We start from the raw sequence: 24,255 nt of genomic DNA, 5'->3' as shown, positions 1-24,255 counted from the left end.
GACCCTGAAGGCTGTGCCTGTCCTCCACACCCCTCAGGTAGAGGGGGCCATCTGAGCCGACGACAGCTGGACTTCAGGTACCTACTCTTAGCGTAGCCTAGGCAGCATCAGGGACTGGCCCAGGTGGTGATGGGGCCGAGGCTGGGGCCAGGCCGAAGGGCCGTGACAGCAGGGGTGTGCAGGCCCAGGGTGGGAGGGCTGCAGAAGGGTCGGGCTGGTGCGGCGACGGTGGGGCCCCTCTCCCTGGCCCCTGGGTTCCTTGCTTGTGCGGCAGGTGTTGGTGCTGCACAGGAAGGGAGGCCTGGTAGCTGCAGTGGGGTCTGGCCTCCAGCCCAGGGCACTGCATGCCCTGAATCAGGAGCCAGATGAGGGTCTCACCCACACCCCGGCTGGGCAGAGGGGTGGCACAGGCTTGTGAGAGCATCCTGGGCTTGTCAAGAGGCTGGCTTCACTGCACATGGACGTGGATCCCTAAGGAGTGGCCGAGGCCACCGCTCCACGCTGTCTAGCTCTCCCTGGGCTTCCTGGTGGATCCTGCTGGTCTGTTCCACCCAGGCATTAGAAGCCAGCAGTGTGTCCACAAAGCTGTTGTTAAAGGAGGAGAAGGCAGTGCTCAGCAGCCCCCATGCTGACTGCCCAGGACAGCAGGGGCAGGGCCTCCATGGACTTCCGTTGGTCAGTAAGATCCCTCCCCAACTAGCCGGCCTTCCCTTCAAGTGTCCAAGCTAACTCGTTTCTCCACTGAGAATGGCTGCCTTCCTCTCCCCTCTCCCTGACCGAGACTCAACTGTCAGCAGCCCCACCTGCCCTCCACATGATTGACAGGGGTGGTGATGTCAGCAGCCCCACCTGCCCTCCACATGATTGACAGGGGTGGTGATGTCAGCAGCCCCACCTGCCCTCCACGTGATTGACAGGGGTGACATCGACAGCTCCGCTGAGCCACCCCTGATCCCTGGAGGAGCCCCGCACGTGGTGCAGTCCCCTTCCTGAAAGCAGTCTGCTTTTGGCTTGATTCTGATGCTGGCCTTCTGCCTACATGTGTGTGAATGGAAGTGGCTTCTGCATGTCCCTGTGCCACGGGTTCAGGCTCCTGAGCCCGATTTTCTCCTCCAGGGAATCAGACAGCTTTCCACCATTCCTGGCTTCGAAGAGTCAATAGAGCAAGAAAACAGTGTTGCTGCATTTGTGATAAAAATGCCCCAATAACCACTTGGACGTTGACCTTTTCCGGAGGTGACTGACAGCTAGAACTGTCCGTCCTTCCCTGCACACTGGGCGGTCTGTCCATGCTTCCTGCTTCTTCTTGGGTCAGTTTCTATGACATTTCCTGGACGAGCTTCCGCTCGTTCCTGTGCTAAGGGGTGACTCCGCTCTCGTGGACCCGGGCCTCGGCTCACGTGGTGCTTTGGTTCTGGCTTTTGCTTTTGGAGAGGCCGTCGACCAGGTTACCTAGAGAGTGCGTCTTTCTGATTTGTCGGATTGGGCTCCAACGTCAACCCTCACATGTGTACTGCTGCCTGTGCAGAAGAATGTTTGGAGTTCAAAGAATGAGAATGAGATAAACACCCACGTACCTACCATGACATTCACACAAACGGAACCTGGAGAACTGTCAGCCAGGCACTGGTTAAACAGGCGCGGCCCTCGCGCTTGGGGCCTGACGCCTGGTCCCGCCGGGCCCCTCGGTGTGCTCGCTCCCGCAGGCTGGTGAGGACCCCCGTCCCTGGGGCCTGCGTCTCTGCTGCGTGTGGGCCTGCAGGGCCTCCCCTCACGGTCTGGCCGAGGCCTGCCCAGTGCCAATCCCCTTCCTGCCAACCTTCTCAGGCCCCAGGTGGGTCTTAGGTCACTTCCAGCAGCCACCCCGGCAGCAGGAGGCCTCATCTTGGAGGAGGGTTGGGGCATTAGGTGTGGGAAGGACGGAGCTGGTTGTGGTCCAGGGAGGCCTCTGAGGCCATCTACATGACACTGGCCCCTGCGGGGACAGTGTGTAGCCGTGCTGCCAGGGAGGCTGTCCAGGCCTCCGTAGTGGGGGCTTTGGGGAGAGGGAGGGACAGCTGCCAGGCACGGGCTTGGGATTCCTGACTAACCCCGATGCCAAAGCACTTGTGGGTGAACTGAGGCCAGGGAAGGGGGTGGCACTTTGCCTGATTGGGGGCTGAGGACGTGCATGGGCCGCACTGCCGAGAGTCAAGTCCCTGAAAGGAGCACAAAGACGCTGACGTGCAGTTTGTAAAGAACAATATAAATATATTTCTGCATAGATAAAACACAATAAATAGGTGGCCATCCCCACATGCATGTGGACTGCCCGGCGGGGAGGCTGTCCAGAAGCCGAGGCCCAGAATGCGCCAGGGGCCCTGTTGTGTTTGAGGTAAAACTTGGTAGACTTGTTTCTTTGAGGAAGAATCCCTGCTGACCAGGCTGGGGGCCCCGTGGGGACCGCCCTACGCCTGAGCATCTGGAAAATGGCCGGTGGTCACCAGGGATGCAGCTCCAGCAGGGCCACCTGTCAGGGTGGAGAGCCGTGCTCCAAGAGGACCGAGGGAGGGCCACATCTTGCTGGCCACCAGGCCCAGCTGCCCAGCTGCCCGCCACCGCTCTGCACGCCCACTGGTCAGCTGGTCCTCAGCCTCAGGACCCTGGAGAGGGGCTCCTTGGCGCTGGAGTAGATGAGGTAGGAGCCCGCCGTGGTGTCGAAGGCCTCCCAGTCCCGGCAGCCAAAGGTGGGAAGGCTGTGCACAGCCACAAAGCCCTCGTAGCCCTGCCACCTGCGGGGGACAGCGTCAGCCTGGCCAGCAGGCACGGGCTTCCATTCCCGACACCTGATCACCAGCTTGCCTCCGCCATGCCGGCCACTGCCCCTGCCTCCCAGCCAGCTGTGTGATGAGCTCCTGCTGAACCCAGGAGCCCCCGGGGCTGTCTCATGGTGAGAAGTGGGAGACCGAGGCCTAGAGGGGACGTGGCCCCGACAGGGTCCCACCCAGGACCCCGCCCTACACACCCCAAAACCTGTGGGAGCACGGGCAGGAATTCTGGTGGCTTCCAGGGGTGTGTCTATGGGTCCAGTGGGGCACGGGCTGTCCCCGCGGCCCCTGAGACACGCCACACAGCACAGTCCTACTCGAGGCCCCAGGAGCCCAGCTGGCAGCCCCATGCTAGGAAGCTGCTGCCCGGCGTGAGCGGCCCCCAAGGCCTCCCCGCGAGGTGTCCCGCACCCGCGGCTTCCTTCCCACAAGATGGGGCTCCCAGGTGCGGCTCCTGGGTCAAAGGGCACATGTGGCTTTAACTTGAATGTTTTTCTAGATTACTTTGCAGAAAGGCAGTGACGGCAGATCATGGCTGGGTCGGGCCTGGGAGCGAGTGGCTTCGGGGAGGTTGCCCATGGCCCCCGCACTCCAGGGTGGAAATCTGGTATTGCTCTGCAGGGCCTCGGCCCCAGGCAGGCCTGTGGGAAGGGCTGTCGAGGTCCAGAACAGAACGCCTTCCCCACACTAAGCCTTTGCTTTAAGCAGCCAGGGACCCGCTTCCCATCGCTTCAAGGCTGAGCAAAACCAGCTCGGCTTCTCTCCTGATATTTTCTTGTTAATTTTTACACTTGGATGTTTAATTCATGTAAGACTAGTTTTTGTATGCGGGTAGGAACAAGGGTCTAGCTCTGTCCTCTTCCAGATGGATGGAAAATGATAGGAAATCATTTTATTAAACAATGTATCTCTCTGGGCCAGGTGGCCCAAGCCTGTAATCCCAGGGGCTGGAGAGGCTGAGGCAGGAGGATCACGAGTTCAAAACCAGCCTCAGCAACTTAGCAAGGCCCTAAGCGACTCAGGGAGACCCTGTCCCTAAATAAAAAATACAAAAAAGGGTTGGAGATATGGCTTAGTTGTTAGGTGCCCCTGAGTTCAATCTGTAGTACCAAACAAACAAAAACACACTGGGCACATTTGGGGATCACGAACCATTGGCCTCTCTGGACTGTGTCCCCCTTTTTAAATCTCTACTCCTTTATCTTGTGGATGGAGCCCTGGCCTCGGGCCTGGAGGCTAGTGCTCTCCCGAAGCCACACCCAGTTCCCGACTTAGGTATTTTTAGCAAAAGTCGTCCTGCTTTGTTTACATGTTTTCTGTTCCTCCTTCACTATCCTTTTTCAAAAATTTCTTGACCATCTTTAAAAATTCTTTTTTCCACATGCATTTTAAAATTATTCGATTGTGTTGAAAGCCTACTGCAACAAATTTTAAATTCTAAAGAAAATTGATTTTTTTTTCTGCAAAACACAGATGACCAAAACTATTTCAAGAGAGATGAAGCCCTGAATAAGCCAACAAGCCAGGAGAGCGGGGGTCTCTAAGAAGGTGCCAGGCCAGGAGGTTTCACGAATGAATCTAAGGTCCTCACGAGAAGCAGGCAAGTGTGTTTTTCAAACGACTCTGGCCCCTGGTGCAGCGTGCAAACCACAGCATGTGTGTGAGCTTGTGTGTGTGTGTGTGTGTGTGAGACTGTGTGTGTATGTGTGTGTGTGAGTGAGTGTATGTGTGTGTATGTGTGTGTGACTGTGTGTGACTCTGTGTGTGTGTGTATGTGAGTGCGTGTGTGACTGTGTGTGAGTGTGAGTGTATGTGTGTATGTGAGAGTGTGTGTGTGCGCGAGAGTGTGAGTGTGTGACTGTGTGTATGTGTGTATGTGAGTGTGTGTGAGTGTGAGTGTGTGTATGTGAGTGTGTGTGAGTGTGAGAGAGTGAGTGTATGTGAGTGTGTGTGAGTGTGAGTGTGTGTGTGTGCGTGTGTGTGTGTGTGAGTGTGTGTGTGTGTAGTTGGCATCGTGACTCACTGAATAAAGCGCAGTCCCCAGAGAAAACCAGAGCCCAGTTGCGTTTCCTATTCTGGACACAGAAAGCTTAGACTTAAGCACCTGGGGCCAAGGGGAGGTGATAAAGCTACGTCACCCTCTGGTGGCATCAGTCCCTGAAACACGGGGAACTCTCCTTTTATAGATTGTCACGTGACAGAGCAGCAGGCGCCCGCACTGTGTGCTGCCTACCCCCAAGGAAGCCAGGAGCTCACACAGTTGGCTCAGCGCCACCCTAGGCAGTGTCCTGCCAGCTGTGAGGCTCCCAGTGAACTCAAGAGGCCAGGGCAGGGCTGCTGGCCACTACTGCTGCTGGCCAGGGCTGATCTGGAACATTTAGCTAGTCAAGAACACCAAAGAAGCAAGAGAAGCTTTAGAAACCACGGGCAGAGGTGCCCTTAGTCCCTGATGTGATTACATCCCTAAGTCCCCCGAGACTTAAGGAAAAGGGTCAGAATGGATGAGATAAGTTGGTCAGGCGGCAGACGCGGACGCTGATGAGCACTGGAATGCACACCGTCCCCGCGTTACCATGTGAGACTCCTGGAAGACAGGAGGAAAACCAGACACCAGGATCTCCCCGCCCGCCCTGGCCGGAGGAGCCCTGGAAATGCTACCCACGGCCTGACCCCCTGTTGAGCTGGTAGCCACCTGCAAGGGAAGCTGAGTCCCCCAAGGGCACCGGGTGGGGAGGAGGGAGGTGGGCCTCTGGCAGCTCGGTACCTGTAGACAATACTGTTCACGGAGAAGGAGTCTCCATCGAAGGAGTTGGCGACCACCAGGAAGTGATCCTCTCCCACCGAGAAGAACTCCCAGTCCAGGGCGCTGTGGAAACAGGAGCGGTGAGCCTGAGAGGGTGCGAGGGAGGCCGTCTGCCTGGCGGGCGCACGGGGCCGCCTCGTCCCCAGACCCACTTCCAGCCATTGCTCATCCCACGTGGCTTTATGCTAAACCCACCGAGTGTCCCAGGCGTGGTGGCTCTCAACCCACTCTCAGCAGGAGGCTTCGTTCAACAACCTGGGTGCCGGGCACAGAAATGCCCTTCCTGGCCCCTGCTCTCCTCCTGGGCCCGGTTGGCCCCCAAGCCCATGGCGGCTCCTTTCTGGACCTGAGCCAGGTGCTACTGCTTGTTCTTGTTCTGTTCTGAGGGTCATCTTTTCTCATTAAAAGTCATGAGTCACGGGTAAGGTAACACTGTGGACATTTGTAGACGGAATGATTTAAGTGTGGAGGAGCGTAAACAGAAAGTCCTCCTTTGCCTGCCCGTTTCTGAGAGTGACACTGTTAGTGGCCTGGTGTGTCCCTTCCAGCACACTCTGCGTTTCCATGGTGACGCACAGTCGCTGAGCTCATGGCTGGCTGGGACTCTGGGACTCCAGGGCTCCTCGCCTTGCTCTTCCGCCGAGCAGCTGGCCCTAGAGACCTTTTCCTGAAGGTCTCCGTTTACTCACTGAATCTCTCAGGCTGGGACTGGGCCTGGCACTCAGGAGGGGCCCGTGAGTGTTCACTGAACGACTCAAGCATGGAGGCACCTGGAGAGGCCCTGCTCCCTTTGGGGCTGGCAGGGGCCCTGGGTTCTGGTTTTAAAGGTGACCCATGAAGCCCTCTGTCCTGGCTCTGAACGATGCAGATCCAGCCACATTCTCAGGCAGACTTTGAAGTCCCTCCCAGGTCAAGCCTGTGTGGACGGGGTGGCTGTAGTTTCTCAGCTCGGGGACCCGTGGGGCACCCACACGGGCTTCAGTGGCCCTGCAGAGCAGGCTGGACTGGACCCAGCACCAGGTGGTCACTCTGACCCCCGTCCACACTGCCAGCCTCACCCCTGCTCACGTGCCAGTCTCCGTGTCCTCGGTTGTCAGGGAGAATGTGTGACTGGGGGAGTCGCCTGCAGTTGTGGCCGCAGGGGTGGCTTCCAAACCTCTGCAGAGACCTGGGGCCTTGTGCTCGCCCCCGGGGCAGCCGGACCAGCCATTTCTCCTCCCAGAGGAACACAGACCTGCCCGCTCCCCACACGGGACCAACGGCAAACGTGCAGAGAACTCGAGCCCTGCACAGGCCTGGCCTGGAGCTGCATGCCAGGCTGAGCGCGGCCACCGCGGCAGCCAGTGTTCCCAGGCCAGAGCGCAGGGCCGAGTCCAGGCCTCTGCCACTGCCCAGAAGGCTCCCTCTGTGCTTCCCACCGCCCGCCCCGCACCTGCAGGTGGGGACGTCCTGGAACTTGACAAAGGCCTGTGCAGTGACGTTCAGCTCGTAGATGACGGAGTTGATGGTGTAGGAATCATTTCGTAGCTGCGTCTCCACGTCGTAGCTGTGGCTGTTGGCGACGGCCAGGAAGACCCTGTCCCGGATGCGGAAGACTTCCCAGTCCGCAGCCCCGAACGTCTAGGACAGAGCAGGAGCCAGTGTGGAGGGGCCAGTGAGCCAGGCGTCCCAGATGCACCCACGCACGGCGACCCACCAGGCCCAGGTGCCAGTCGCAGGTGACCCCGTGGCGCAGCCTGGAGGCCACGCTCCTGCCTGGAGCCCAGAGCAGGCGCACCACACGGAGGCCCTGACTGCAGGCTCCTTGGCGGCCTGCGCACCCTCCCAGGCAGGCTGTGGTGCCTCCTCCGGGAGCCCCAGCTCTGGGACGGCACGGAATCTTCCTGACCCTGCGGGCAGAGCCCCGCTGGACCGGAGTTTGTGCTGCCTCCACCTCACTGGCCCCCTCGGGAGGCAGGGGTGGGGGGGGGAGACCGGCCTTTGCCAGGGACCCCGAGCTGCAGGGTCCAGTTCCACGAGGGCCCCCAAGGAGAAGTCTGTGTGGATGGGGGTGGTGCAGAGAGAGGACAGGCTGGAGGAACTGGGCCCAGGGTCCAGGCCCAGAGGCATGCCAGGCAGCGGCCCCAGGGGCCCTCTGGGGAATCGCCCAGGAAGGCTGCGCAGGGCGGGTGCTGGGTGGGCAGCTTTTGGGGCGGTGGGGATGTGCACTCCTGGGACTCGCCGTCTCGGCTCCTGATGAGCAGAGGGCCAGTGTGGCTGGGATGGGCTGCGGAGGCCGTGCAAGTGCAGGCTGGCCCTGTGACCGGGACTTAGTTTTCCCGTCCACTTTCCTTTTCTGGCAGTGGAGAAGCGTGTTTGGCCCACCCTCCAGCCGGCAACCAGCCAGATCTGCACCACGTCCTGAAGAAGCCTCTGGAGGGTGGCCCGCGGGCAGAGGTGCAGGGCACAGGTCTGACCAGGGGAGTGGGGCCCGCGGAAGGCCGGGCCTGGTTGCCAGAGGGGTCAGAGGTGAGAGCGTGGCGCTCCCGAGTGGCCTGAAGTTGAAGGGCAACCCCAGGAAGGGGAGCATCACGGGAGAGGGCCCGAACGCAAGGGGCCTGTCCCAGGCCGAGGACTGCCCAGGGCTGCAGTAGAACCAAGCCAGGCACAAGGAAGCAAGGCCCGAAGACCAGCTCCCAGAGGCCAGGGCACGGACAGGAATGGAGAGGCATGCTGGAAGGATGCCAGTCACTCCAGGGAGGAGACAGACAGTTGCCACCCGGCCGCCACGCCCAGCACACAGGGGACGAGCTCTACGTGGATGGAACCCACAGTGGAACGCAGCTCAGATGCTGGAGTTGGCGGGCGGAGCACCACAGTGACGTGACCTGGGCGAGACGGAACGGCCAGGTGCCCCGGATGCCGAGAGGGTCCCCGGAGTCCTGAGGCCGAAGGACCGGGCACCTGCATTCACGCACCTCCTGCAGGACTGAGAGCTGCCTGGACACCCCAGAGGAAAGAGGGGGCCAACGAGAGGGCAGGTCAGAGCATGACGGGCCAGCACAGAGACAAGCAGGCCAGGAGGAAGGGCCCGGCCTCACTGTGGGTGTGCAGCACAGAGCGGAGGCCCTGAGCAGCTGAGTCCCAGAAGCCACGAGCCGCGAATTCAAATGGCAGAAACACTGCGGGCAGCCGGAGAAAAAGGCATAAAGGGAGGAGAAAGTACGCTGCAGGGGACGCCGGAGGGAGCGGGAGGCAGCAGAAGACACCTGCAGAGCGATGGAGCAGACAGCCCAGGCCAGCAGAGCCCGGACGGCGGCGGGCAGGGCCGCACCCCAGGCACGGGCGCTCACTCCTGGAGTGACAGCATCGGAGACCCCTGCAGAGCCCACTGATGAGAAGCCTCCAGAATAGCTGTTTGGCCAAGTCGAGGGGGCCGACTGGGGCGGAGGGGAGAGGGGACCATGGGGCACAGGGGCACCTGTGGGAGGCAGATTGCCATTGCCGTGCGCTGGTGGGTCAGCGGACACCCGTTGGAATGATTAGGCTGGACGCCCAGACCAACCCTGCGCCATGTGCACACACGAGCGTGTTCCAGGGGAAGGCGGCTCCCCAGGGAGCCAGGCCTCCAGGACAGGGACTGCTTCTGCTAAAATCCCTGCCTTGGCCAGGCCGCTGCCTGGACGGGGCACTCAGGCTGCGGGGGAGCCGGAGGCACCACGTCTCCTGACCCCAGGTGCTCAGCCCACGTGGTGCGCCTTGATGGAGGGGAGGGCCGTGGGGCTCACAAGTCCACAAACAGGCACGCTGGCTCCAGTGGTGCGGTCATCTGTGTCGTGCTTAGGTGGACTTCCTGGCCAGCATGCTTGGATCGGTGGACAGAGAGGAGACACACTCGCCAGACCCCGTGAGGCAGAGCAGACAGAGGGGTGGAGGGAGGGAGGGTCATCCCACCTGGGCTGGCGTCACCTGCTGCTCTCGATGCCAGTGCCCCGTCCCCAGGCCTTTGCACTGGGACTCTCACAGCGGCTAGCCTCTGGCCTCCGGTTTGAACTGCACTACACACTGGCTGTCCTGGGCCCCTGGCTTGTAGTCAGCAGATGGGGGGACTTCCCAGCCTCCCGGGTGGTGCGAGCCGCCCCTACGATGCCTCTCCTCTTCTCTCTACAGACTCTTGGTGTTTCTCTGGGGACCCCAGACTGACACAGATGGGAACTTCCAAATGTCCCAGCTGCCTGGGAAGTTGAAGGGGAATAATGGACGCAGAGAGCTGCGTCCTGCAGCCGCTTCCCAGGGCTTCCCAGGCAGAAGCAATGTTTACTTGGGGTATTTCAGGTCGGCCTTTTGGGACGCACTTCTCGGCTCTGTAACTGCCACATCTGAGAGCTCGCGCCCTGGGCCCTGCAGGGCAGGGGACCTCCCGCTGCTGTGATAGGTGGAGTCCCTCCCCAGCACGTCGGATCGTGAGGGCCGGGCACACCCAGGTCCCCTCTGTGAGGAGGGACTGAGCCTGGGGTCAGGGATGCCCACAGCACACAGTAGGTGACACTCCGCGACCTCTCCAGGCTCGGCGTCCAGCTGTTTCCCTGGGGACCCTGCACTGTGTGGGGCAGGTCATGGGGCCGTCCCAGATAGTCCTTGCGGGGGACAGTTGGGTCAGGGCCATGCCGTGGGCCTGTGCCTCTCTCTCTTCCGCTCTAGCCCACGCCCAGGGCCCACGTCCAGAGCCCCCTGTCTGAGGACATCCGTTTCTGCCCAGCCCACAGGGAAGTGGCTCAGGAGCCCTGCAGCAGGTGGACACTTTCTTTTTACCCCCAGGTCCTCTGACCCTGCCCTTCTACCAAAACCAGTTAACCTGCCCCCCAACAAATCCAGATGTCACTGCCCAGTGTCTCCTGGTCCCCCATCTCTGGGCCCTGGGCCGGGCTGGCTGCGTTGCTTAGCACCTAGAAGACGATGACTCGGGCCAAACAGAGGAGCATCCTCCTCACAGGCAGCAGGTGGCGCCAGTGCCCCAGCCTGGGCTGCTGGGCCCTGGGAGGAAGCACCCAGTGAGACTCTCTAGGCCCAGGACAAGGGGACCCAGACCCTGGGGTCACTGCACCCTCCAGGGGTCCACGGCTGTTTCTACCTGGGGCCACCCAGGCAGGCCAGGTCTAACGCAGCAGAAAGGAAGGTGGGGACCACAGACCTGGGCTCCCTGCACGGGAACCACACCAGAGGACAGCCACTCCATGTGCACAGGTGTGTCATGCCTGCACACAGGCACACGTGCACCCACGTGCCCGCGCCTGCACACACGTGTGCACAGTGTAATGATGCAGTTTCAGACATGTGACTCGTGCCTACGCAGGCCGACCCCTGGACACACGTGCACATATGTGTAACACGCTTGTGCCTGCATGCACAGACAGGCACACGCCTGCACCACCACCCCGCACACCCGCAAGAGTCCCCGTGTCTCCAGGGCAGCCTCCAGTCACTGGCTTCCTGCTCCCGTGCTGAGGTGGGCCCTGGAGTGGCTGCTTTCTGGCTGTCGGGGTGGGCAGAGGACCTGAGCGGGCTGCCCAGGCATGGCATGAGGAGTGCTGAGTTTACGCTGGTGCCAAGCCAGGGGCAGAGCCTCACGGATGGGTGAGGAGGCCTCTCTGCCCCCAAGGAGCCCCGAGTGGTGGCCTGCTCAGGGGACACCAGGCTGCTCGGGCTTTGGGAGCACAGGAGAGTCATGGACACGTGGAGGAAGGAGAGGGAGTCTGGGCAGTAAGACAGGGAAGGGCATCCAGCAGCAGGAACAGCGGGGCATGCGGACTCAGGGCAGGCGTGGGGCAAGGGCAGCTGGGCCGGGGTCTGGTGCCCTGGGAAGGGCCGGGGCTCCTATCCCGAGGACACTGGGAAGCCAGGATGGCTGTTGAGCAGGAGCGATAGCTCGGCTGGTCGGAGGCTTTGGACTTTGCAGGAGCAGGGGGAGGGCAGGGGCCCTTGGGTGGCGCCAAGTCCAGGGCTCAGGAGACCTCGGACAACCTGGCACAGCCTATGGCATGGGAGGAACGGGGCACGTGCCACCCAGCAAGCAGGACTCAGGGTCAGCCCTGAGCTGGCAAACAGGCTCCCGTCAATCTGAACTTCAGATGAACAATGAGCACTTTCTAGTCTGCACATCTCCCGTGCCATGCTTGGGACACACCTTTATGGAAAACGCAAGTGGGCCAAGGTGCCCGGGTGCGATCTGCAGGGGTGGCCCAGACCATGTGAGGTATCACTGACCAGGGCCCCAGCTCTTTGCTGGCCAGTCTTGGCTGTAGAGAACCCTCCTCCTCAGGCCAGGCTGCCTGCAGCCCCACCACCAGGCAGCCCTGCTCCTGCCTCCCCCAACCCGAGCTCCTCTCCTGTAAGTTCCCTGACCCCTGACCCTCCAAACCTGGCACTGTCCCCAGCTCCTGTCACAGTGAAGACAGAGTGACGGGCATGGCTGCTGCACTTACAGAGCCCACATGTTCCAGGGCCCTCCCAGGCGTGCTGCCTCTGGGAGGGACACTCTTCCACCCACCTGCTGCACAGAAGGGACACAGGGAGCGTGCACATGGCCCAGGCCTCTGCCCTGCCTGCTGGCTCCCAGCCCGCCTGTCTGACCACCAAGATGGCCAGGGCTGCCTTTTCTCAGAGCTGCATCCCTGCACTCTGCCTTTGGCACCTCTGCCTGCCACCACAGCTGTGCATGCCTGTGTGCACATGTGTGTATACATGGCGTGTTTGTGTACGTGTGCGTACACCGGGGAGCAGTGGTCCTGACCTTTGGGAGTCATGCTGCAGCGCTGAGGCATGTTAGTGACGCGTGGGCCTGCCAACCTGGTGGCTGCCCCTGTCCCTGTCATGACCCACAAGTCCTTGGCCATGAAGCCCAAAAGATGAAGTCTGAAAGCTGCAGGGCTTGTGCGCTCTCAGCAGATCACTCAGCAGCAGACCCTGAGCAGACCTGGGGCTCTGGTGGTCTGCATGTCCTCTGCCTGTCCGGGATCATGGGGTGTGAGGCCCCTCCAGGGGTGTCTGGGCAGGCGGGTCACGGGCCTGCTGCTCTGGGGCCTGGGTGCTTGGGGTTCTGCAGACTTGCTGTGGGCTTCGCAGTTGATGCCAAGGCCCTCAGGTGTGAGCCCCACTCCTCGGAGAGCGTCATTCGGGATCTGACCCTGAGGGGCCTGGGCACTGGGCGTGGTGGAGGACCTGGTGATGGGGGCCTCTCTCCTGTCCCGAGGGGTCCTGAGTGTAAGACGGGGACGATGAAGGCAGCGAACCTGGGATCTGGTGAGGGGAGGATGTCTGCGGGCGCCCTGGTGGTGTGGTGTGCACACGCCAGTGTGCAAGCGTGTGCACAATACGCATTTGCTTCCTGCCCTTTCCGAGTGCGTGGTTAACAGAGCCGGGAGCCTAGTCCAGGCCTGGATCTCAACCGCGGTTCTGCTTCTGGACCTGTGCACTCGGCGGAGCCGGCTTCCGACGGGCCCCGCCTGTGACTCCTTGCAGAGCAGCTCTGCCCGGCCCTTCACAGCTCCTCCCGCCTGACTGGCCACCCGCTCTGACCACGGGCCCCTCAGCCCGGCCTGCCCCCAGCTTTTGCTGCTGATCCCTGCTCCCCAGCAGACGTCCAGGCCACGGCGCTGAGTCTTGGCCAGGACACCCTGCTGCCCGCCCCCATTCTGCTCCACTCTGGAACCAACGCTTCCCATTGCTGTGGTCACAAATCCTGTGGAAGCTTGGTCCTGCACACGTCCGCCTGCCCTTCTGCTGCACACCAAGGCCCTCGGCAGGTGTCTGGCAGGTGCTGCGCTGTGCTCATGGACTTCAGCCTCCCAAACTGTGTGCCCGTTAAACTGTGTGAGCCACCCGGCCTGATGTGCTGCCATAACACCAGGACATGGGGAAGAGGAAGCCCAAGGCCACAGGTCCAGCAGCCTGCCAGTTCAGGCAGCAGAAGCACCAGCAGCCCAAGCTGCATTTCCCGGCAGAGCTGGTTCTTCCATTGGTCCAAGAGGAAGGTTCTAGAATTCCTGGTGCAAGGCCAAGAGGCTGGAGCCATGTGCCCTCTAACTGACCCCCACGGCTGATGGCCAGCCTCCCGCTCACGCTGCCCATGGGCTGCAGGACCCAGGGTGCCCGGCTATGCTTTGAAGGTACCCTGAGTCCCAGCGGTGCCTGCCCTGTGCCTGGGGCCAGCGAGCTCTGCAGCTCAGTGCCTCGTAGCTCATGGACCCTTCCAGAAAGGTCCTCTGCAAAGGACATTCTGAGCGTCGGCCGGTTCTGCTCCCACGTCCACTGCTGTCCTGCCTGGCCCCGCTCTTCTCTCAGGAGCCGTCGCCGACCCTGGGCCTGCCCTCCTCTGGAAACACAGCCAGGACTCTGCTTGGCTGGGTGGCACCATTTCTGCCCTTGGCCACGGCTGCCACTCAGAGCGGCCTGAATATGCAGGGTTACCACCCCTGCCCGGTGCCGTCTGCCTCCACTGGGAAGTCCCACTGGTCCAGCGAGCACAGCCCTCAGTGCCCAGTGCCCGGCGGCTTCCAAAGCGGCCGAGCACAACAACGCTTCCTCTCTCATCTGAGTGCTTGCTGCCGCTGCCACACAGAGGTCGTGCCTCCGTGGGGACAGAAGCCAGCCAAGGGACAATCTAGTCTAAAAACAAGACCATGTCTGCCCCCACCAAGCCCCCATGCTGCCCAGGTCAGAACCAGGCTGTCTGGCTGCCCCAGGGCTGGAGACTTGCCACCCGCAGACAAGAACCAGACCCGGCAGGACGTCAGGGGTGGGGAGGCTGCAAGCGCCCAGGTGCTCGGGCGTGGGAAACCCTGCACAGGGCAGGGCAGAGGACACCCCTCCTGCCACACTCAGGCTCCACGTGGGAGCAGCGGAGGCGTGCCAGCGGCTGGAGCTCCCGCAGCCTGGGGAGGATCTGCTCCAGCTGTTCCCAGGGCCGAGGGTCCAGGGCCATGCTGTGTGGCCACCACGGGCCCTGCCCGCCTGGTCACCCATGCCCAACAGGCACAAGCTGCAGACGGGACGTTGTGGAGAGCCACGCAGGGCAGGGGCTGCCGCAGTTCTCACCAGGAAGGACTGGAAGAGCCGGAAGGAGCCGAGCAGCCAGATGTACAGGTGGGAATGCACCCTGGTGGAGGTGCCGTTGAAGGTGTTGGCCACCACCAGAAAGGAGTAGGGCCCCACCCTGAAGAACTCCCAGTCGTAGGCGCCCGACGTGGCGATGGTCTGGTTGGCCTCGAAGAGCCGGGCGCGGGGGCTCCACTTGTAGATGACGCTGTTGATGTTGTGGTTGTCGCCTGGAACCGGGGTTAGCGTTGGGGGCAGAGGACGCCCACAGCCCATGGTCCTCCCCAGTAAGCCTGCCCAGGTCCCTCTGCCCCACTGACCTGGCCAGGGCACAGATGGGCACCTTTGCTCTGCTGAGCCTCTACCCACTGGACTCATCGGGCCCCATGCCAGCCCCCCTGGGTCCTCACGGCTGCTGTTCCCGGATGGAACAGCTTTCCAGATGGCTCCACCGCCCCCTGTGGCCTCCCACCGTCTGGGGACAGCTCCATCCTGCAGGTCGAGCCTTCCCACACCCGGCTCCTTGTGCCCAGAGCCCTTGTCCACGGTGTTCCCAGCCTGCCCTCTGGTTACTGGGCTCTGGGGCTCCCCTATGCCGTGAGCTGAGGGCTCCTCCCAGTCTGGGGATAGCAGACGCAGGTGAATGCTGAGCTGGGCAGCCCAGGGAGGGCAGGGCAGAGGCACCCTGCAGGGTGGCCGTCACCTGGGACCTCATCCCACGCGCCTGGGAGTTTCAGGACTGGGAACACCCACGACAGCCACTTGCGGCACAAGCTGGGCCCTGAAGCCAGGTTTCCTGGCCACTCCTGGGCCGTGCTGCCCCACCCCAGACACCAGGCAGCCTGCACCCAGGGCAGGGACTGCGTCCATTTGCCCTCCCTCCCACACTCCAGCCACGTTGCGTCACTGCCCTGGGCCAGCGGCTCAGCATCCCGCCGCTCAGGGTGCCAGCCAGGCTCCTCCCAAGGGAGGCTGGGGCTGCTTTCTAACCGGGGGAAAGCCAGAGGCAGCCCCACATTTGTGGGGCACCCAGGCAGGTGAGCAGGCAGGTGCCGGAGCTCAGGAGCACTCTCCTGGACTGGCCGTGCCAGTCAGCTGAACTGGGACAGGCCGCCCCGCCCTACCTTCCCGGTGGTTGGCCACTGCCAGGAAGTGTTCCCCGTCCACCTCGAAGGCCTCCCAGTCCCGGGCGCTGTGGGTGGCAATCCTCTGGTAAGGGGTGAACTTCAGCTTTCTGTGGCTCCATTTGTAAATGACCGAGAACTCTTGACCCTTTTCATCTGGCCCAAAGTTAGCCACAGCCAGGAAGATCTGCAAGAGATAAGCCAGGTGACCGTGCCCTTCGGATGGCTGCAGGGGTCCACTGCGTCAGGCCCGGGCTCACCAGCATCTCCCCACATAAGGGCAGCGAGCGTGGGGACCTGAGGCCCAGCCCAGCCTCTGTTAGGGCCACAGTGGGCAGGGAGCCCGTGACCAGCACTACAGCCCCACGCATGTCCAAGGCCTCCGCCCACCGCGTGCACGTCTGTCTCTGCCTACAAAAGCCCCCGTTGAGGAAGGGCGACACGTGCCGACACGCCGTCAGGACCGGGAGGTGGGACGGGCGGAGGGCCTGCCTGCGGGGGGAGCAGCCAGGGCGAGAGCGTGCCACGTGGCCTGGGCTCCCCTCGCACGGCGTGGGACCTGCAGGCAGGAAGCGGGCACAGCTCACGCTCCATGCGCAGGCAGGTAGGCACACGAGACCGTGTATCTGCCCAGGTAAGGGTGCACCAGGTTTCCTGTTTTTCTGAATGTTCCAAATTTTCTTTGATGTGAACTTATTAATTTTGTCATGAAAACTGAAAAACTTTAAAATGTCATCAACCAATTTTTAAGAAGAGCTAGTTATTCACTCACCATGCTGGCCTTGGATATGCTAGGTCCAGGGGGACAAGAGTGGCAGGAGGCCAGGGGTTCTGCCTGGCCCATCTCCAGAGCCCAGGCCCGGCCCGGCTACCGTCCCAGGTGTGAAGAGCTAGAAGAGGGACCTGGTCCTGCCTTCTCAGACCCACCACGCCCAGGCCCTCCACTCGGTCCCACCCGAGGTCTCGCCCTGGCCTCCCAGGGCCTGGCCCCGGCTGTTCACTGGCCCCCATGTGTCCTCGGTGTCTGTGGGGTGAGAGAAGCAGATCTCTCACTCTGCGGTGACAGTGCTGCTGACTGGCCCCCGGAGGTGGCCTTGGTGGGGTTTTCGTTTGGCCTGGGGGTCTACACAGAGCCAGAGGGCACCTGGGACGCACCTGCCTTCCATGTTGTGGGAAGCGGAAGGGACTTCAGCCTAAGGCCCAGGCCCTGCGCCCTTCTCCGCTGACGGGGCTTGGAAACACTGACCCACAGAGGCTGCAGAGCCCGTGCGTGGACTCTGCGGCCGGCCGACTTGCCTTTCTCCCGATGGTGAAGTGCCTCCAGGACTGAGCTTGGTGCGTGCGGATGCTTTGGTAGGAGACGAACTTCCCGTCCGTCCATTTGTAGATGGCGGACGTGGCTTTCCGGTGGGCTGCGGCCACAAAGAGCCCCACCCCAGGGATGCCGAAGACCTCCAGCCCCAGCGTCTCGGAGCCGGTGGGCAGGCGCTGGTGCTCCTCCAGGTAGTCCAGCTTGGCTCTGCCTTGTGCACGAAGATTGTGAGCAGTCAGCACGACACACAGCGGAGCCGATGCTCCTCGGCATCCCCGGGTCTCGGCCAGGGCGCCTGTCGTCATGACGTGACGTGCCCGGAGCCTCCTCCCCTCATGGGCGTGAAGGGAGGCCGCTCCTCCTTGTGGGGCTCTGTGGCCTGGAGGCCCAGACACTAACAGGATGCAGTGCAGAAGCTCGTCCTCCCTGCTATGGCTCCCTGCCCTGCTCTGCCAGCTGCACCTGGGCTTGGAGGGCAGAGGGTGAGCCTGCAGCTCTCACACCTCCTGGACCGGCTCCCACTCCTGGGCAGCCTGGCTGGAGCTGCCGTCCGGCCTCTCTCACCTTCCCTAAGCTGGAGTGGACTGTCCAGGGGCTCGCCATCCAAACAGCACCCTCCTGTCTCACCTACGGTCCAGCGGGTAGGAAGGGGAGGCGGGACGCCCATGGGGACGCCATGGCAAGGGCCATGGACACCCTGCGCTCGTCTCCCACGCTCCCCTCCCTTTTCTGTTTAGAAAGGGGATCTGAGAGGTATCCAGCCCTGCTGGCCCACCCATGACCCCAAGATGTGTGGCTGGCTGCTCCCTGTGGGGTCAGTGTCCTGTCCTGAGGAGGGTGGGCCCTGGGGAAAGCCCAGGGTCAGGCATGCTTGACCAGGGAGGGCTGCGTCCTGCTTGCCTGGGGATCCTGCTGCCACCTGCCCCAGGGGTCATTCCTAGGGTGGCCTTGCTCAGACGCGTCCCAGCCTGGTCAAGGTGCTCACCCTTCACCTCCTCCCTCCCCCGGGCAGCTCCTGCCAGGGCCCCCTGCACGCTCAGGGCACTGTGGGACAGGAACACAGAGACCTGGGCCTGGCCTCACCTGCCAACACAGAGACCCACTGGCCGCCGACACACAGGTGTAGCTCCTTCCTGGCCGCGTTGAACCAGAACTTGGCTTCCTGGGCCTTGGTGCACAGAGGCCGGGACCCCAGCGTCACCTTCATGTCTGCTTCTGAGGGGAAGCGGGAGGAGCATGTCCTATGCACTGGGCTTCCTGCAGGATGGACGCAGGGCCACCCACCAAGTCGTCCTGTCCCTGCCTCTGCACCTGGCTGGAAGGGGCCCCTGGACATCTTGGGGCCACTCTGCTATGTCACAGGTGGGCTAATGACCAGGCAAGGAGGTGTGCCCCAGGCCTCCTGCATGGCAGGACACTGTGATGCTCCCTGTGCAACCAGCTGACCTACCCTCTGTCCACCCCAGGTGGCGTGGCTCTCTGACCCTTTGCGTGGTTCTCTGGAAGTCCTTAGTACATGCACAGGTTTGCTCTGCTCTGGCACCAGCTGCTTATTGGCTCTAGGTAGCTGACCAACAGAGCGGCATGGTGCACCATGTCCACCTCACCAGGCCAGGTGACCATGCCCAGGTGACCCCTGACCCCAGGTGACCGGGGTCAAGCTCATCCGCCTGCCTCTAGGCTTCTCATGGATGTCTGTGCCGCGCTTGGCCGCGCTGGCCAGCCTCATGGCATAGCCCCTGGGACGTGCTCGGTGGGGCTCCCTGACTCCTGAATCGGAGCCTTGGGGGCCTGGCTGTCCCCTCCCTCCTCCTTCCGCAGCACAGCGGGAGGGGCTGTGGCAGGGAGTGACTGATGAACATGGCAGCCTTGCGACCCGACTCAGGTCGAGGCCAGTACCACTGGAGAGGGCATCCAGGAGGTGCCCGGGCTGGGCATCAAGAGGCGGTCCTGTCTGGGCTGGCCTGAGGCCGGGCAGCTGCTGGACAGGGGGGGGACAGCTTAGACGCCGCCCAGGGCTCTGCCCGAGGAGGCCCCTTCTCTCAGGAGCATGTCTGCCCTCTGCCGGGGTCCCCAGGACAGGCAAATGGTCTGTCCCGGCAGGACCCTCGGAGGGAAGGAGAGGCCAGCGGGCCTGTCCAGCAGCACTGCCTGCCCTCCTGCCTGCCAACCTGCCCACCCCCTCCTGCCCTGGAGAAGCGACAGGGCAGTTAAGGACCAGCTGGGAGCCGTAGCTCAGGGCCGAGGGGGGCACGGCCTCGCCTCCTCACCATGGGGACATTTGAGCACCTCCTTGTCATCGGGCTTCCCCTGCAGCACCTGCGGGATGGACAGCTCAGCCAGCTGGGCGTTCCTGCTGGGACACAGCCTTGGGGTGGCGTCCGAGCCCGGCAGCAGGACCAGCTGCCTCACCAGGCCCTGTGGAGAGAGGGGCCAAGGCTCAGAACCCAAGCGGCTGGGACGGGGCCCGGCTGTGCCTGTCGAGGCCCAGGGAGGCCCTGGTGTGGTGAGCCTCGCCTGCAGAGCGAGGGGAGAGCAGGCTCCTCCGACGTCCAGGTCGCTGGGCCAAGAGCACGCCGTTTCCAGGGGCTCATCCCGGGAGGGCTTGACTCGGACTGACTGTGGACTGACTCGGAGTGACCAGGCTGCACTGCCCTTCCTGCTGTCCCTCCCTCCCTCCAGTCACTGTGTCCCCATCTGTCTGACTGCCCATGCTCATCTGTCCATCCATCCACCCACCAGTCCATCCAGTCATCCGGCCACATGCCCATCTGCCCGCCCATCCCTGTTCACCCACCTGCCCAAGCGCACCACTGAAAGCTCTCACGGGGCACCTGCCCCGTGGCAGGGGGTTCCAGACGCATGGACACCGCGGGACCTAAGCCCCACGCTCAGGGGATGAGAACCCATCCTCGCCCAGCAGCGGGAGCGGGCAGTGCTATGGCAGAGAGTGTGGGGAAGGGGCAGTGCCGTGGTGGACAGCATGGGGAAGGGGCAGGGAGGGCTGTGGTGGCACCTTCTCAGAGCAGAGGGGCTGTGGGTGGCAGGAGGCACAGGCATGAGGCCCGTGGTAGAGGCCTCGCCGTACCCGGGACCCTGGCTCCATCAGCACAGAGGACGATCTTCCAGATCCTGCCTCAGCAGGACAGGCTGCGGCACAGCACCCCAGCCCTGGGTGGGCAGGGCAGCCCTCCACACTCACCGTGAACAAGCCTTTGGTTCTCCTCCGGCTGCCAATGAAGAACCGGGCTCCACGTACGGACAGGGCGGCTGGGAAGGGCACGTCAGCCATTCTGGAAGCACCAGAGGGCAGTTTCAGGGCCAGAGAAGAGCAGGCCCTTCTCCATTTGTTTACGAAAGGAAAGGTGAGCCCCGTGGGAGAAGCGCGCGGCGCCCTGGGTGGGAGAGGAGGGCCACACGCGGCAGCTGGACGCACAGAAAGGCGGCCCTCAGTCTGGAGGCTGGAGGTTGGGCCCAGCTGCCGCAGGCTGCGCTTCTCTACGCTCCCGAGGAGGCTCACCCTCTGCTCGGCCACTCTGGCGGCCCCGGCGCTCCTGGGCTGGGGGCTGGGGGCTGTACCTCTCCACGTTTGCCTCCCTCTTTCACCACCCCTTCCCCGCATCTCTGTCCCCCATAAGCAGCCTCCCTGCTCCGGGACAACCTCGCCCAGACTTGATTGAAAGCCCTGCCTCCACATAAGGGCAGAGGACAGGCACCAGCGGGCATGAGCGTGGGCATCTCGCCCCAGGACCAGGGTCTCCCGCGAAGCTCATGGAGAGGAGGTGCACGGGTCTCCCCAGCTTGGGGGGGGGGGCTTCCACTGGCTTCTACCTGCCAGGGTCCCCAGCCTACCCACGCTCCCCAGAGCATGTCGCCCAGCCTGGGGGTGGGACTGGCTTCAGGCAGGACAGGGAGCCTCCCTGGGGGCACGCAAGCATGTCAGGAAGCTAGTCTTGAGGCTGAACAAGGAGGCTGAACAAGGAGGCAGGAAGGGAGCGTCCCCTGGAGGGGACAGTGCGGCCGGAGCCTGTGAGCCAGAAGCAAGGGTGTCCTCAGGGTCCGAGCTCCAGCTGTGGTGCCACGGTCCTCTCGGAAGCACCTGCCACTTCTGGTTGTAGCCACTGAGCTGCAGCTCACTGAGCTGGTGAGGCCCGTCCTGGCCTGCTGTCCCAGAGGCCTGTTCTCAGCACACAGCTCGGACTCCATGGGCCCTGGGGCCCTGTGCTTCGCCCTCTGTGGTGGACTGTGGGGCTTGTGAAGCCCGGGGCCTACAGTTCTTCCATAGTCCTGACTTCCTGTGCCCCCTGGTGAGGTTGAGGACACTGGGACGTGTTCCCCTCTGACTTCCTGTGCCCCCTGGTGAGGTCGAGGACACTGGGATGCGTTCCCCAGCCTGCCTCACTGCAGCTCTGCCGCCCTGGCTCGGTCTCTGCACCCTTTTTCTTGGCTGTCCTTGCTGCCTGGTGGGAGCTCCCCGCAGCGCCAGGCTGAAAGTCTGACTGATCAGCAAGGATGGTGAGAGCAACCCGAGGATGCAGATGCAGCTGCTCCTGCAGGGTCAGGAGCTGCCCGCCAGGCCTCAGCCTGCGGGGTCCCCAGCTGGCTCCTGGCCACTCCTGGGAAATAGGCACAGGCTTGGAATCACTTCCCAGAGTTTCCAACAAAGAGTTTCGCCTGAAAACCTCGCAGGGGAGGAAAGCACCTCTCCTGTGCTTGACCCTGAACTTCTGCTGGCAGTCAGGAGAACAATCTCAGGCCTCAGGCACCATGCCCGTCACTCCTGGGTGCTGGGCAAACCAGAAGGCAGGCGATGTGCGGGGTCTAGCCAGGACACTTCCTTCTGCTGGGGAGCCAGTGCTGCTACAGCCCACCTGAGCTGCGCATGATCTCTCTGTGAGGACCCTGCTGCCTGAGAGGGACCAGGGGAGGGGCTTCCTGGCTCTGAGACCCAAGATGTCACTGCCCCACTAAGAGGATGACTGACTTTTTGGGGAAGGTTGAGATGGGCTGGACAGAGATGTGTTTTAAACTAAACCTATAAAGGTTAAGGATCCTTCTTACTACGAAATAAACTTCATGATAACAAAGTAGAGGAAGAAGTACCTTTGAAAGTAGCGTTGGACTAACGCCAGATTTAATATACATGGGACCATCTGTAGGTAGGCTGTCAGCCCCTCTGCAGCTATGGCTGGCAAGGGCGTCACAGGTCACCACCAACCGGTGGCCCCAGTCAGGGAGACAGCCTGGAACTGGGCTCCTGACTTCCTGTGCCACCTTGGTGAGGTCAGGGACACTGGCACATTCCCTTGCCTGTGACCCTCAGCTCTTTCCAGAAGTAGAGCCACATAATGGTGATCTTTACTTGGTTTTAAGCTCCTGATTCTCTGATGTGCAGTGAGTTTTGTTGTTTAAGGGGAAGACTGGATTACAATAGGCAGCATGTGTCCCGGTTGCTGGGTGTAAATATGCTAACCCACCAGGGGCAGGCATTCCTTGGGGGCGCCCCCGGTACATGAGCTAGCTCTCCTCTTCCACCAGCCTGGCAGGACCTGCCCAGCTCTCCTCTCTCCAGTCTCCCTGTGGTGGCCCTGTAGAGAGCAGGGGCGGTGACTGCCCTTGGGGGACAGCTCCTAAGAGCATTCCTCACAAGCTGACGAGAATAGGGACCAGCCCACCTGGCAGGGGCCGGGGTGGACTTGCTCCTGGGCCCGGGCAGCTCAGCATAGGGCAAGGCTCCCAGACGGCCACTGGGACGCGCTGGTCAGGGATAGCACGCAATGAGAACCCCGGAAAACCCCACGTTCTGCTACCTACATGTCCACGGGGAGGCCACAGTCCACGACGAGGGAAAAGGATCCTTCGGATACCGCCAGGACCAGCGTGTGCCACTGGCTGTCCATGAGGCCAGGGCTGCGGAAGGACACGCGGGTCTGCCAGGCGCCGGCTGCGTCCTCGCTGAGGAACAGGAAGTGCAGCTGGGTGGACGAGTACCGCAGGCCGAGCAGTAGCGCGTCCCTCTCCTCCGCCACCACTGTGAGCAGGTACTCGTTCTTCTGCAGAGGGCAGGTGCGAGGGGCAGGGCTGGGGCGGGGCTTGTGGGTGCGGGTAGGGCTAACGGGGAGAGGGCAGGCAGGAGGGGGCGGGGCCGATGGGTGGAGTTAGCGGAGGGGCGGAGCCGATGGGAGAAGCAGAGCTGGAGAGGAGGCAGGCGCTGAGAGGAGCGGGGCTCATAGGTGGGAGGGCAGGAGCCAGGAAAAGGGGGCGGGCCTGTGGGGGAGGGCAGGACCAGGGAGGAGGGCGGGGAGGGATGGGGAGGGCGGGACCAGAAAGGAGGGCGGGGAGGGATGGGGAGGGCGGGACCAGAAAGGAGGGCGGGGAGGGATGGGGAGGGCGGGACCAGAAAGGAGGGCGGGGAGGGATGGGGAGGGCGGGACCAGGGAGGAGGGCGGGGAGGGATGGGGAGGGCGGGACCAGGGAGGAGGGCGGGGAGGGATGGGGGGGCGGGACCAGGGAGGAGGGCGGGGAGGGATGGGGAGGGCGGGACCAGAGAGGAGGGGCGCGGCAGGGATGGGGTGGGCAGGGATGCGGGGGAGGGCAGGACGGGGAGGGATGCAGCGCGGGGGAGGGTGGGACCCGCGCAGGGCCTCGCCAGGATTACTGGACGAGATAGAATCAAAGGTTTGCCTCACAGGCATTAGGATACTACTATCAAAATACAACTCCCCTCGGTAAGGATGGGGGGACCTCGGATTCCGTGCCTGCGGGTGAGGATGCAGATAGTGCAGAGGCCGAGGGAGACTGCATGCGGGCTCCTCAAGAAATCTGCCGCACTGCGGCCCCGCCAGCGGCTCCACCTGGTGCTGCTCTGAGGAGCTGGTACAGGTGTGCGCGCGACCACGTGGGGGCGACAGTGGTCACACAGGCGGCGAGGCCGTCCGCAGGTGAACCAAGAGCCACAGTGGAGTGCCACGTGCCTCAGTCCAGAGGTGATTCTGACCAGTCGCATCACGAGGGGTCTGCGTCGGAAGCAGGCCCAGGACAGGTGTCAGGACCTCCATTTACCGGAGGCTCCTAGAGGGCCCAGTTCATGGAGCCGGAGAGCAGGAAACGGAGCCAGTGTTTAAGTGGGATGAGGGT

At 62.7% G+C, this 24,255-nt stretch overlaps 1 protein-coding gene and 1 long non-coding RNA gene across 3 annotated transcripts in view; both read right to left on the bottom strand.

The window, feature by feature from the left end:
• Positions 1–2,229: 2,229 nt before the first annotated feature.
• TSPEAR (thrombospondin type laminin G domain and EAR repeats) overlaps positions 2,230–24,255 on the bottom strand; it is a 162,246-nt gene continuing 140,220 nt past the window's right edge. The window contains exons 3-12 of one of the 2 annotated variants that reach the window (XM_079100756.1): positions 22,933–23,171; positions 20,321–20,411; positions 19,389–19,536; positions 18,202–18,333; positions 17,103–17,329; positions 15,807–15,993; positions 14,683–14,912; positions 7,043–7,230; positions 5,572–5,673; positions 2,230–2,771 (exon numbers count right to left, since the gene is read on the bottom strand). In XM_079100756.1, the coding sequence (XP_078956882.1) occupies positions 2,618–2,771; positions 5,572–5,673; positions 7,043–7,230; positions 14,683–14,912; positions 15,807–15,993; positions 17,103–17,329; positions 18,202–18,333; positions 19,389–19,536; positions 20,321–20,411; positions 22,933–23,171 (1,698 nt within the window). In that variant the 3' untranslated portion in view covers positions 2,230–2,617. The remainder of the gene's footprint in view (positions 2,772–5,571; positions 5,674–7,042; positions 7,231–14,682; positions 14,913–15,806; positions 15,994–17,102; positions 17,330–18,201; positions 18,334–19,388; positions 19,537–20,320; positions 20,412–22,932; positions 23,172–24,255) is intronic. The other variant, XM_079100757.1, reaches the window with a different exon arrangement.
• Positions 7,955–8,663, bottom strand: LOC306637909. The gene is made up of 3 exons (XR_013757304.1): positions 8,598–8,663; positions 8,473–8,567; positions 7,955–8,441 (listed from the first exon to the last, which is right to left on the bottom strand). It is a non-coding gene; the product is annotated as an uncharacterized lncRNA (long non-coding RNA).

This window comes from Sciurus vulgaris (genome assembly GCF_902686455.1).
Source record: "Sciurus vulgaris genome assembly, chromosome: 10".
Classification (NCBI taxonomy): Eukaryota; Metazoa; Chordata; class Mammalia; order Rodentia; family Sciuridae; genus Sciurus; species Sciurus vulgaris.
The sequence above is the reverse complement of the archived record's forward strand: the minus strand, read 5'-3'. Positions and strand labels throughout refer to the sequence as shown.